Source organism: Balaenoptera acutorostrata, chromosome 5, assembly GCF_949987535.1.
Source record: "Balaenoptera acutorostrata chromosome 5, mBalAcu1.1, whole genome shotgun sequence".
Lineage (NCBI taxonomy): Eukaryota > Metazoa > Chordata > Mammalia > Artiodactyla > Balaenopteridae > Balaenoptera > Balaenoptera acutorostrata.
The window spans coordinates 118,574,142-118,589,307 of record NC_080068.1 but is presented as its reverse complement, the minus strand read 5'-3'; the positions used below and the strand labels follow the sequence as shown (position 1 = coordinate 118,589,307).

General features: G+C 34.5%; 1 protein-coding gene across 2 annotated transcripts in view; it reads left to right on the top strand.

Moving 5' to 3' along the window:
* The first annotated feature begins 13,277 nt into the window (after positions 1-13,277).
* Positions 13,278-15,166, top strand: part of LOC103004566 (N-deacetylase and N-sulfotransferase 4) — a 231,422-nt gene continuing 229,533 nt past the window's right edge. For both annotated transcript variants that reach the window (XM_028164021.2, XM_007172427.2), the window contains exon 1: positions 13,278-14,255. In XM_028164021.2, the coding sequence (XP_028019822.1) occupies positions 13,278-14,255 (978 nt within the window). The remainder of the gene's footprint in view (positions 14,256-15,166) is intronic.

Genomic DNA, 15,166 nt, shown 5'->3' with positions numbered 1-15,166 from the left:
CTCAAAATGTGAACAGAAATAAATTATATGCTTATACATATTACTCAGGATGATTAATTTGAGTATATTTCATTGCACGAACAACCTCCTAATGATCCATTATCTTTCAAATAATCAGCAAAGCAGCTACATATGAACAGGTATTTTTATAGATTCTCAGGTAAATGATAAATTATAATGAAAGTACATAATGCTACAATTCTAAGATATAACTGTGAGCAGTAGAAATTGATATCTAGAAATCTTTCTTTGCAAATAAATCATAATGCCATTTTAAACAGAATTGTAACCACAATTTTAAATTATTTTGAATATAGTTCTTATGTTTTATATTTCCTCATCAGAACTAAGGAGTAAAGTAAATTGGGAGATGACCTAAATCATAGTGTTCACGTTTCTCTTTTGTGTTTAAGTTTTGCTTAACATTCATTTTATGTTGTTTATTTGCTCAAGATTATGAAAAGGAGTTAATCATTTAAGCAGATTCAGATCTTCAAAAATCATGTTTTTGGGGGCAAATGAAATTATTGCACAAACATGATTGCATAATGTAAAACTGAATGGTAACTCTATTTCACACAAAAAAAACATACATTGTACCTACTTAAGAAATAGAATTCGTATATCCTAAGGAAAATGTTAATTTGGAAACAAGATATGGCAAAGCAGGTTTATACATCTTTGCATTACAGGCATTACACTTTTGTTCCTTTAAGTAAAAGATTTAGATCTTAAAAGTTTGCAAAAACTAGCATGATATTAAGGGCAGGTGATATTTCATTTATCTTTATCTTGGGTATAACAGCAAAAAATATACTTAATTAAAAAACAGAAATAAGAATTCAGAAACAGGGAATCATACAAACGGTATAATATTGGTTGTTTATTTCAAATATGAGGAAGAGAATTGACTAAATGTATTTGGTGTAGAATTGTGGTGTAATTGGTGTTTTAACCTTAAGAATCACTGATGTTTCTCTGATGTCAACAGCAGAATGCTTGTCCTAAGAGCAAAGTAACCTGTGGGCTCTGTACTCAACACTTCAGCTGTCTATGGAGAGGAAGTGCTGTGGGTCTATTTTTGCAATAAAAGCAAGAACATATCGCCCTCTAGTGTTGAAAAAGCTAGGAGATTGAAGGATTGTTCAGAAGTACAGAAAGAATGCATTTTAAAAAGCAAATGTCTTATTTTCTCTCTTCAAATAAATGTGATATACCAATATTTAGGTTAACATCTTGAATTCTAGAAAAACAAATGCCAAACATGATTGATTAACCTATTTGTATGGCCTGTGTTATAAGAAATGTTAACTAGATTGAGAATAAGTTACTTCTTTTTAATATTTTACTTTTAAAAAAATTTTAAATTATATTATATTTTATTGTAGTTGTAAACTTTATGAATAAGTTATAATACTTTATATCCTAGTATTTATAATAACTTTACTTATATTATAAAAATTAGTTGTAAGTATTCTTTTAATTGTTAAAAAGGTATTGAATACAATTCTGTAGCATGGGTCACTCAATTAGCAGAGGTGACTGTATGGGTCCTTTGTAGCCAGAGTCTATGCCTAGAGGAAAATCTTTTCCCTTCTCTGAAATGCAAGACTGAGGATTATGTGAAAATTTTATTAGAAAAAGTCATCTAGAAAATAAAAGTAGGAAGTTAATGATTAAGGCAGAAAGAACAACATATTTATCACTGTATTAATAAAATGAAAGACTGACACAAAGTAAATTCTGGGGGAAAATATACCAATATTAATATAATCCAAGTTTCTCCAGACTTCCACCATCTGTAGGTACACATGGGCTCTGGTTAATAATAAAGCACCTACATTATTGGCTCTTCTCTCTCGTCACACAGTCATTTCAGTGCCCTTCAAGGTTTCATCTGTGCTTGTCAAATGGTAGGTCCATCCTGGCTTTCCTGCCTGTCACCAATCTCACTGCACAGAAATCACTGAATGTGTCTCAGCAAGGCCACTGCTGCAGGCACCCACCATGGAAACACTAGTGCACACGCGGAGTTGTGCCTTCCTATACCCCCAGTGCTCTGTGTGCATGAGGGTCTTGAACACATTTTGCAAATCAACTCAGGCAAATGGATGGATGCGTGTCTGCTGCTCCTTGAAGACTCAAGTTGATCAGAGATGCCAGTGCCTATCTCAGGGGTAGACAAAACTTTGACATTTGGGGATCCTGCCACCCTTTTTAATCCAAGTACCGTATTTTTCATTTCAATAACAGATTAATATGAATTTGGTATTTTTAAAGAATTATTTCCATGTATCTTCTGACAAATTTGGACTCATCAGAAACAATTGATGCATCATAATATTTTAGTTATAAGTAAACTTAGAGATAATTTGGTGCAATTGATTTTCCAATTTTCAAAATCTTAGGCTTGAATTTTGAGATCATTGTTCCAATAGAACTATTACAAATATACTAACATGGAATATAAATTTAACTGATTTAGTCAAGATTATTAAGTTTCAACTATGTGTCTAATTTAGTATTGGGTTATGCTTGAGGGGAGGGAAAGTAGTTTAGTGTGAAAAGAGAAGTTTAATAAACAGACTAGTCTATTGAAAATGTACCCACAATCATCTTGAAAAGACTTAAATAAGTTTAACAAAAATGTAAGGGTATCACAAAAAATATGTGGACAACATAGTCTTCAGCTATTTAGAGGAAGAAGGATTATCAGGGATCAGAATGAATAGGGAAGGCTTATTATTCACAAAATTATAGAATTTTAGAGTTTGAAGCAACCTTAATGTTATCAAATTCACCTCCTTTTAAATTTTCTACTTAGATTTTTTTGTGCTTTTTATAAATATAGTTCATGGTTCCTGCAGAAAATTCAAATGATATAGAAAAGTATAAGAAAGACATAGATGATCAATCTCTTAATGAGTATCCTTTCAAATCTCCCCTTTTTAATGGATACATGGAAATAGAAAGATAAACAGCTACATTTCTTTAGTTTCCCAGTGACGAAATTGAAGCTCAGACTTTTTCTCCCACCCCACAAGTTTCTGGAGAAGATAGCATTTGAGCTATTCCTTGAGGTAGAGAAAAAAGTTTAATATATGCAAGATGTGAATAAGTTGCTGATTTAGCATAATTGTTTCATGCATGAGACAAAGACTCTTTGCTTGACCAAACTCTAAGCAGGCTTCTGAGCATTCTCCCAGGTGTGCACTTTCTTGCAAAATCTAGTTTTCACAAGAATCCTGCTCACTCAATTTACCCAGAATCCCCCCACCCCCACCCTCGATATCTGATCACCCTCAGTATCCAATCAGTTTCCTCATCCTCCACCATTCCCCAGACGATGTCTGATAAGCCCAGCCTGTCTTTAGCAAGAATCCTGTTAGGTAGTTTTAGCTAGAACCTCCCTTACATAGAATGTTTCCTCGTAGTAATTTTCCATTCACTGACTCCCGCCCTGATCCTTGGCTATAAATTCCTACTTGCCCAAACTGTATTTGGAGTTGAGCCCATCTCTCTCCCCCACTATAAAACCCCATTGCAGTGGTCCCTATACCTATCACAGTGGTCTTGCGTGAAGTCTGCCTGACCACCTTTAAGTGTCATTGATTTTTTTTGTTGTTAACATATGACTTACAAGGTCGTCTACAATGTGCTGAAGATTCAATTCTGAATAAATCGCAGTCCCTGGCTTCATGGGAATTCATGAGTAATTAAATTGAAACTCATTTAAACTAACGTTTGCAAGGTAGGGGAGGGAGAGTGATTTTCTTGTGACTTTTATCTAAACTGAATCTCTAAAAGTGAAACAGAGCTGGTCAAACTTAGAAATAGGAGAGACAACATTGGTCATTCCAGAACTGCAAATGGGTCAACATGTAAAGTGCAGGAATAACAAGATGAAAGAATTTTGCAAGAGAAAACTTTCAAAAAGTTTGACTTTAAAGGTGCAGAGAAAGATTAAGGCAGTTGCTAGGGCTGGGGTAGGGGGTAACTGTGAGAGGAACTTGCATGAACACAAGTGTGTTAAATTTGTGAAGAAGATTATAGTCTTAAACTAAAATAAATACAGGACAGGCAGATAGACTTAAATTAGTGAGCAAATGGTGGCAACTAAAGCCATTCAGATATTAAAATATTGTAATTACCAGACAAAACGTATGCAAACGCTGTTTATAGTGAATTACTAACATGATTATCTGCAGTTTTTAACTAAATCCTCAGAAAAGAGAGGTTGAAGTTCTAGAAAAGACTTAGGGGTGAAAGGAAATAGAGTAACTTTACAAGAGATATATATTTTCCACAGAACCAGGAAGCAAGTAAGTAAGTAAAGTGGTACTTCCTTAGGTTTGGGAAACATTGATGGGAGTCAGTTTGGCTCCCTGGGTGATGTTTAGCTGGTTCAACCCTCACTTTCTATTTTCTTTGTAGCGTAAATTGAGGAGTTAGGTGGTGGGTCTAGCAGGCTTAAAAAGTTATTGAAATCATCAGAATATATATAGTTGGGGGAAAAGAAATGAAAAAATGATGGATATAAGAAGGACTTCTCAATCACGTGTTCCTTTTATTATAACTAGTTATGTTATAATTTTAAGTTAAAAGGTAGGATAAAAATTATGTTTGTCGTGTAATCACAGCTACATAAAACCAGATTACAAACTACGTATTGAGAAGAAACTAGGAAGAAATATATGAGAGGTTTTTGTTAAGCAATGTTCATTTCATTTTGATTTTTCTAGGTTTTCAAATTTTTCATGCTTTTGTAATGAGATTTATATAATAACTTGCACAAAGAAAGTAGTAGTGTCAGTTTTTAAAAATATTTTTCATTTCACCTTTGTAGATGAGACAATTTATAGAAAAAGAGCCTACTTTTGAGAGAAAATGGTTTAGATTATATCTAAATAAGGAAGCATACCATTGTATTTCCTCAGTCATCTTTTGTAGCTCCCATGTAAATTGTTTATATGGAGAGAAAATAAAATGGCGATAGGAAATGGAAATATTGTCATATAGATTGGCTGATTAATGGCCACACTTCACAGTAAATTCATTAACACAAGTTTTATATCCAGTGTTAAAAAAATAAAAAAGACTTTCTAGAAATGAAAGAAAAATAGATAGTAAATAAAGAGAAGAAATTAAGAACAGATGAACACAAAATAAGGTAGGTTTTTTGTTTTTTGTTTTTATGATGAGATGATATACAGCTGAATTTGTAGATGTACCTGGAAAATGGTAGGCTGTTAATAAAGGTTGATACATTTATGTGTTGAATGAATGTTGGATGAATGCTTTTGCTTCTTACCTAAAGGAGAAAATAGAAGCATATCCAAAATTCAATTTTAGACAGCTTATCTGGTCCTAGTTTGATTTTGAATGTCCCATTGTAAATATTACCCCCAAATCTAGACAAAAATGAGACAGATGCCACAGATCTATCCAAAGGCATCCCAAGTTTCTAAGGGAGTTGTCCGGATTTCAGGAATCTTTAGGAAAGATACAGGCATTTCAAAGCAGTTTAATTCTACTTAATTCTGGACCATACTGGAGATATCATTATTTCAGTAGTGTTAAGGGCAAAAATCAATAATGAAATTTTAAATGTAAATACAAACAGTTTTACACAATGATTACTTTACTAGATCACCCCACTTGGTCACAAATAGCATTTCTGCTACTCTATCTAGAAATCTTATGTGGCAAAGCAGAATAAATATCCATTTAGTATTTTCCTTCTCAAAGTTCCCATGTTTTTCTGATAAACAAGATAAATAGATAGATATTTACAGTTTGATTTTAATAAAAATGGATTCTTTTTGAAAAATCATATTCTCTGCCTTAGAAAACAAGACCTAGGAAAATGGTAAATAGGCACTATATATATCTCTAAGAAATGATGAGAAAAGAAATCAACTGAAATTTACTTTTCTATTTACTGAGTTGCCTTTTGAAGTGTGAATACAGCTGATAACTCAGAGCTATGTACCTAGTATAATATGATGTTACAATATACTATGGTGGTAGTAATGTTATCATTATGTTTGAAATGACACTTTTAGGAGTTGTACTGATAAAAATGCACACTCGAGGACTGAAATAAGTGTATATTATGTCACTGAAATCAAGAAAATATGAAATGTATAAAACTTAAGTAATAGTCAACTGGTTATTTGCAAGGGTAGAAAATATCCTTATTGCAGAAAATCATAAAATAAGTATAATTCCTTGATTTTGAGCAAATATAACAATTACTCATCACTTTACACCTTTATTTGAAAAAAGTTATATATGTGGCTTTGGTTGTTGCCAAGAATAATATCACAGTACTTTGTGTCCTGGAAGCTGAAAGGAGCGCCAAGTGACAAAACTACATGTTATCAACCAATTCCTAGTCTCAAGTTCTGTTGAGTCAATAGTGGATATTTTCAGGAACCACTTGGAATCATAGGAGACTACATTTTTCTACAGCTAAAACCTCTGCAGTATTTATAAAGCCAGGTTAAACGATTTGAATTATCTGTGCTCTCTTGAGTAGTGTTTCGCAAAAACTTTTGACCCTGACTCAGAATAAAAAATAATCTTGCATTGGGACCCAGAACACAAATAAATACATACACACACACACACACACACACACACCAAACAAGCATGTTTCCTAAAGCACTATTTACCTTTACCCTTCATGAAGTACATCAATATTTCTATTCTCATCTATTTTCTTTTATGTGGTGCTGACCTATAATTTGAAAAAAAAAAAAGTATCTCTCTTGAAATATGGTTATAAATTTTGGAATTCTCCCCTAGAGATTGAAGATGTTAACTGTGTACATAGCACAGTTTTTAATTAAAATCACTGCTTTATTTATATGAAATAAAAGCTAATTCTTCATAATATTCCTAAGAGCAAACAAAAATCTCATGAAGCATGTAGAAATGGGATACTTGATAAAATGTTTTTCCCCCCATGTATCATGAAAAGTCAAAAGTGGTCAAATTATTGCAATTCTTATGTCATCCCAACTTACAACACAGCTTCTTTTGAGCTGATCCAATTCACTTATAGATGTTTTCTGCATTTTTGTTAGATATTTTTAGCTTTGAATATCTGAATTTTTAAAGTTGAAATAAAACTTGCCAATATCTGGGTTAAAGTACTTAATTACGGTAACTGCTAAGAGTTTGGCTTCAACTAACTTAATTTTTATTTTTCTCATCAGTGCAACTGTGAGAAAATAGAACTCTAGCATCACAAATCACTCGTGGTGTAATCTCAGTCTTTTTCCTACACCCTCTAAACCTCAATTTCTTCATTTAAAAAATAGACTAATAATGTCTAAACAGGATGATGAATGCAAAGAAAGTAGCATAATGACTGGCAAGTAGTAGCTACTCATTAAATGCTGGTAAATATTTTCTCTTTTTTTTTCAATTTCAGCTGAACTTTAAGAGCCTCTTGGACGTTCTGTATAGTTCATCAGTTCACGTTCAAGAAAGAAACAACCACACATACAATCATTGCAATTCTTAGCCCCTGGCTTACTTCTGAATTTCCTTCTTGCCAAAAATCACTCTAGTACCTGCAGTTGCTTTGTTTACTAATTTCTCTGCTGCTACCAGATATTACTAAAAATTTACAATGACTGAGACCCCTTGGTAAATGGACTTTGCAGACTGTAGTTTAGAAAATCTATAAACACAGTTTGGAAATAAGTCAAAGAGCGATTTTAAAACAGATACACAGAACAATAATTTTTTCATACTATCTAATCTTAAAAGAGGGAAATTCTGGGAACTGTTTATTCCACTACTATTGATATGATGAGTCACACTTGGAAGATTAGAAGTTAAAAAAAAGAAAAAGAAGAGTGAGAACAAGGAAAGCAGCACCTAAAAAAGCCTTGCTTTTTTTCTCATCAAAGTCTGCACAGGGATCACACAACTGGAATTTCAGGATAGATTGTTGCCAAAATAATGAGAGGGTCTCCCTTTCCAAATTTTTAACAATAGATTTATTAGGATATGTGAAAGCCAGATTTAGCAGAATTGGGATCAAAGTCTATTTAACTTGCTTGGCATGGTGCTTGAGGAAATATCAGTTCTTCACAGATGCAGTTTACTCAGTCATCCACACATTTGTCCATTCATTCGGTAACAAAAGACCGACATCATGGTGGAAGGGGAAAGCAGACAAAGTGCTCCTGTTTGTGCCAATTCGTTGCTAACTGGTCTCAGGTTCATCCTTCACAATGCATTTTATTAAGGTAAAATTAAAACTTAACATATCACCTAGACTCCTTAAAAACACTGCCACATAATTTTTAGGCTTTTGGAGCAGCATTTTAATGTCTTCACCATTATCTTTAAATGAATATTCTTAATTTTATATGACTCATTTAACATACATGTGTCTTTAAAAATAATCTCGATTGTCTTATTTGACCTTTCCAAGATGCTTAAGTTGGTGTTCCTACCTCCTTGCACTTTGCCTTGCCTTTTTTTTTTTTTTAAATGGTCACAGTACTAGATAGGCATATAGAAAACCTACTTTTCCTCCTGTGTGTTTCTCCTTTACTCTCGCACTACTGTCACACTCATAACACTTCCAACACAAGGTGTGTGAGGTTCTCCCACACACACCAAGCAGTGCTTTGTGACACCAGCCGGACATCCTACAATTCAAATTTGACACTGACTGGAGTTAGCACAGACCCCGTAGGTTAGGGGCTCAGTCCCATAAGACTGCTCCCCTCTTCAGATCCAATCACAAGTAGTAGGTCCCTGGCTCTGTCCAACTTGGCTACAGATCAGAGGTCCCCATGACGCCCCACCTTGGATTTGATTATTTGCTAAAACAGCTCACAGAACTCAAGGAAACACCTACTTAGTTTTACCAGTTTATTATATGATAAAGGATACAGATGAACAACTAGATGAAGAGATCCATAGGGCAAGGGCTGGTTCAGTCCTGAGAGTAGGACCTTCTGTCCTCACAGAGTTGGGGGTGTGTCACCCTCCCAGTGAGTGGATGTGTTCCCAAACCTGGAAGCTCTCCAAACCCAGTACTTTGGGAGGTTTTATAGAGGCTTCATTGCATTGGCGTGATCAGTCATTTCTAGCCCCTCTCCACTTCCTAGAGGATAGGGCTGGGCTGAAAGTTCCAAGCTTCTAACTGTTGTTTGGTCTTTCTGGTGCCCAGCTCCCATCCAGGAACCCACTAACTGTTGCCTCTTAAGCTGAGTCCAGCCTCAGTACCCCAATACTGAATTAAGTCTCTGAGACAGAATTTTGGGTGAAGTAGAAAAGAATAGCTTTATTGCTTTGCCAGGCAAAGGGGGACACAGTGGGCTAATACCCTCAAATCTGTGTGTCCCAACCTGGAGTAAGGGGTTTTATGGTAGTGGTTCAAAGAGAGCGTGATCAGCTCGTGGACATTCTTCTGATTGGTTGGTGGTGAGGTAAGTGGGAGTCAGCATCATCAACCTTCTGATTCCAACCAGTCTGGGGTCTACGTGCCTGTAGGCACCATATCAAAGTTAACCGTTACACGTTAACTTCTCCAGCCTGGTAGGGGTTTCAGTTTTTGCAAACAGCTCAGAGATATTGTGTGTATCCCTTGTTGGGGAACCAGGACCTTGCCCCAAGGCTGCACTATTGTTTCTCTTGACTGTTGTTTCTCCCTTGTCTTGTATCCCCTCCCTTCCCTAATGAACCATTGCTTGAACCTGCCGGTTGGAACTCAGGGAAGGTCATGGAGGCTGAATGAAGACTATTTCCTGTAATCAAAGAAATGGGGGACACAGGAAGGCTTTTGTGCCTAGGAGCCCCACAGGGTCCTGCTCATATCACCTCATTAGGACAAAAGACACTCGTATCACCCAGGAAATAACAAGGGATTTAGGAGCTCTGTGCCAGGAACTGGGGGCAGAGATCAATATACATTGTTGGGGCTCAAGGTAGCCACCCCAAATGTGCCAAAGTGGCATATTGATTATTTGGAATTAAAGTTACTTAAGAAACAGCCAGTGCAAGAAGAACACTCTACCTCTCCTTTGTCTCCAGAAATTAGGAAATAAATCTCCCATGTGAAAGGTACCTTCCCTGAAGCAGGAGGTAGGGAGACATCTTTATCACCAAAGATAGGGAATTCAGAGTAGAGAAGGCTGTGTAAACAAACTGCTTAGATTCTTCACTAACTAGCACCCAAGCCCAAGTTTCTTTGTCTTGTCAATTCCTCTCAAATTTATTGTTTCTTTGCCTAAAAGCTGCTTGCTTTGGTCCTATATCTATGAGACCTCCATACATATGAAATTAACTTGGTTTTTCTCCTGCTGTCTTTTTTTTTTTTTTTTTTTCATTTTAATTGTTAGAACACCCCAAAGAACCAAGTGGGCTAGGGGGGAAATTTTTCCCCTCCCCAAATATATATACTATATCTCTTTGGCATACCATATCATTTCTTATCTCAGGCATAGGACATAAGTAAATTTCCTTGTTACATTATCTTTTATTGCTCAGGCTTCCTCACCTCCACTGGCCAGTTTTTGCTAGGGAAGAATAAACAGGAGGATTGAATGGGAAGTATAAGTCACTCGATTAACACACACACATAAACGCACACAAACACAGAGTCAAACATATATCTACAGTGGTGGTAATCTGCATCTATCATTCTTCTAACTCTGAACATATTAATTTTAAATAAATGTCACATTTAAATTTTATTTATTCTTTTGGTTGGCAGATTCTAGTTCCATATGCTTTTTTATTTCCTTTTCACTATTGCATAGTAGAATGAACTGTTCTAATATGCAAAACTGACATCTCATACTTTGTACATTCAAAAATAAAAGTCGCATTTTTGATGTCAGAATAGATAAGGATTTAACAAATATTAACTTGGCATGCACTTAGTTTCTTTTCAAATTCCTGATTGAATGCATTCTGAAAATACTAAACAAACCACCAAAGTATGTGGATTAGATTTCTACTTTTGTGGGGTGATGCGAGGGGGAGGTGGGAGTGGGACTGATTCCATGTGCCCTTAAATGGATTTTTTAATCAAATACATGAGCTTGGAGAAGTCTGGGATGGAATATAATAAAGACTGGATAACTTTCTTTGGCAAATTCCAAATCTCTTTCAATATTTATTTTACATATATAATTTAATTTGATTTTTATTTTAAAATTTACTTTATGAACATTTTCAAACATACATAAAAGTAGAGGGTAGACCATAATTGGTTCATATATTTTATACCAAACCTAAGCCTTTTTATCACTGTATTTTATTTCTTTTTAGTAAAATAATAATTCAATGTATTCAAAGGGAACAGAACTTTAAAAAAATTGAAAGGTTTAGGGGGAGCAAATAATTATCTTAAAAATTATGTTTGATTAAAAAAAAAAATTATGTTTGATAACAGTGTATTAGTAAGTCCCTAGCATGTGGAGTTAATTTTCCTTTAAAGTGAATTTGAAATCACTGGAGAGATTTTTTAAATTGGTTCACTATTTCAAAGGGGAAAATTCAGGCCTACTTATATATTTGGAATCTGAAGAAGTAAAATGTTTGGTAGAAATTTAAAATTTTTAACTCATGGACTTTTGAGATTGTTTTAAATTTTTTTTCCAAAATCTAAGAGAAAAACAAATGTTATTTCAACTTATTGTTGATTTCTAAAATTTAAATTACTATGTAGAAAAAATGTGTTTCAGAACATAAAAATAAAGCGATATAATGCTGTTTAATCATTTAATCTAATATTCTTTTAATCATTATTCAGTTTCTTTAAATTAAAAAATAAAAAAGAAACTCATAAAATATTTGCAGTGTCATGTAATATACAACTCATATTACAAAACACGCTAATTTGATTCTCTATGATATAGTACATCAATAATACACACCTTAAAGTATATGTATCACAGATTAAAAACATAACCTATTTTGGTTACTTTCCTAGGGACGCTATTTTGGCAAACTGGGAAATAGAAAATTCCATAATTAGTCTAACAGTTCTGAGGAGAATGAAGAAAATTTGTATAGGAAGGAATTCACTAAAAATCAGAGTCAAAAATAATGGAAAATTATGTCCATTTGTGGTGAAGCAATTTGGGAAAGCAATTTGCTTTCTAATTTTTTTTCTTTTTTTCTACTTTTTTTTCTTTTTAAAAGAAATTGATAAGGGAAATAGAACACTTGACTGTTGGATAAAATGTAATAATCGAAAACAATTTTAATTCTAATTAGAGAAATCAGCCAAATTTAGGAATGTGCTTTGAGAAAAACATGTCAAGATTTTTCTTCTCATCTAGGCTTCTGACCTCTGTTTCATTAAAAAGATCTTAAGATCCTCTTCCCATTTTGTTCTTTCTCCCATAGCTTCTCTCTCACTTTGCTTCTAAGAATGCTGAAAGAGAAATCCTCTCTATTTTGGCTGTTATGCTGAAGAAGGCCAAGTGTCTCCCTGTGACTTCAGAAAAGAATGTTACTAAAGGGAAAAACCTGTAACTACTATGTATTTGAGACAAAATCATCCCCTCACCTTAGAACTCCAGATACCTAAGTAGATACTTAAAAGCATGTTCCACTGCTCCAAACCCCACACGGATACCTGATTTCCTAATTCTGTATGTATGTAATGTCTACCAGCCTTGCAGAAGCAGGTTTTATGGTTTTACCATAAGTTTTATGGTTTTACCATTGTACACTAAAACTTTATTCCTTACCTTCTTTTTTTTTTTGAGGTGCCTAGTTTGAAAAATGATCTCAATCAGTATTTCTATATAGATGGATATTTTGGCAAAATTAAATAGGGTCTATGTTCTTGAAGACATGAAAAAAATCTACTACATTCTAAGTAGTAAAATCTTGACTGTAAACATCAGGTTATTAATATTTTAGCATATTAACATACTAAATTTATCTTTAATATGTATGTTTCTTATATATCAGCATAGATATACACGTAAATACTTATATTACTATTTTTGTTTTAGTCATTATATTTCTCCTCTTTTGCAGGTAATGTTTAGAGGACTCTACAGCAACCTTTGGTATTGGACATATTCAAAATCTCTTCAACTTTTACTTTCCTAGTCCACTGTCCTCCAACTTTAACTTGCTTGCAATCCCATCAAATATTTTACATGGTTTGCAATGGTTACATGAACTTGTGGAAAGTAGCATTTGTACCATTTCATACTTTATTTACAATGGCACTTTAGGAAAAGAACTTGGAAAAAGCTTCCAAAGCAGTATTTTAAAAAATGAATCTTGTTGTGAAGCTTCGGAGAAGTTTTCGAACATTGATTGTTCTCTTAGCCACCTTTTGCTTGGTGAGCATTGTCATTTCTGCCTATTTCCTCTACTCTGGCTATAAACAGGAAATGACACTTATGGAAACCACTGCAGCAGCAGAATGTACTGACGTTAAAATCCTACCATATCGATCAATGGAGCTGAAGACAGTCAAACCTATTGATACATCCAAAACTGATCCTACTGTCCTTCTGTTTGTGGAGAGCCAGTACTCTCAACTTGGTCAAGATATTATCGCTATCTTGGAGTCCAGCCGATTTCAGTTCCATATGGTCATCGCCCCTGGCAAGGGAGACATACCTCCTCTAACAGATAATGGCAAAGGGAAATATATTTTAGTTATTTATGAAAATATTCTGAAGTATGTCAGCATGGACTCATGGAATCGAGAGCTTTTAGAAAAATACTGTGTGGAATACAGTGTTAGTATAATTGGTTTTCATAAAGCCAATGAAAACAGCTCACCAAGTACACAATTAAAAGGTTTTCCATTAAACCTTTTCAATAATCTAGCTCTAAAGGACTGTTTTGTCAACCCTCAGTCTCCTTTGCTGCATATTACCAAAGCCCCCAAGGTTGAGAAAGGCCCTCTTCCTGGGGAAGACTGGACAATTTTCCAGTATAATCATTCAACCTACCAACCTGTGCTTTTAACTGAATTACAGACAGAAAAATCCCTTTCATCCTTCTCCAGCAAACCACTCTATGCGACGGTGATTCAGGATCTGGGGCTTCATGATGGAATTCAGCGAGTTCTTTTCGGCAACAACTTAAACTTTTGGCTACACAAGCTCATCTTCATAGATGCCATCTCCTTCTTGTCAGGGAAGAGGCTGACATTGTCTTTGGACAGGTATATCCTTGTGGACATTGATGACATCTTTGTTGGGAAGGAAGGGACAAGGATGAATGTCAAAGATGTGAAGGTAAGAACATTTATAAATCACCTGATTATTTTTCTTTCACTAACTCTGTGGTATTGATGAAATAGAATTTTGAATATTTTAGACTTCTAATTACTCAAAACTTTAAGATGCAGTAAATTTGAGATAAAATAAGCATTAAAACTTAAACTAAGCCTTAACCATTCCTCACCCACCCCCAAAATGCTTCAGAGAGGCATAGAACTAAAATATCCCAAAGAGTATTTGAACTTAATCTCCTTGCCTCTTTTAGATTTTGCCCATCCCAGCCAGCCCCCCATAGAACAGCCTCCATTACTCCACACATGTTGCAGTTTGTAGCAGTAAGACTAATACAGTCATGAAAATCGCTATCGCTGGACAGATCCTCCTGCCCTACTTGGGTTTGACAATGGTGGTTATAATATAAGATAGAGAAGCAGCCCAAGACTTTTATATAACAAGTAAGCATAGTGCTTGTCTATATGAAATGTTCATACATTTGTAAATATAGATATGAAAAAAAACAGTTTTATAGGGGATGTGGTATTGGACTTCACCTCAGGAGCTACCATCACTATCTCTATTATCACGTCATTTTGGGTAACACAGCAGTGTTACTGGTAGCACTTCTAGGCTAAGGCCAAATTGGCTGCGGTATAACAAATTCACCCCATGATTGTTATCAGATAAAGGAAAAGCCAAATATGTTTTACTAAGGTGGGTAGGTATTCTGAGAATAATTCCCTTTTTTATAATCTTGATTCAAGACTTTCACTTGTGCCTATCTTGTTTTATATATAATTAAATTCTTTCTGTGAACAAGTAATTTTAGCAAACATATAAACAAAAATAATAGAACACAGCTTAGAATAATAAAGGAACTAGAGATTGTTAAGATCATGTCATCTTTTTTGTATTTCTGCTATTAGGCT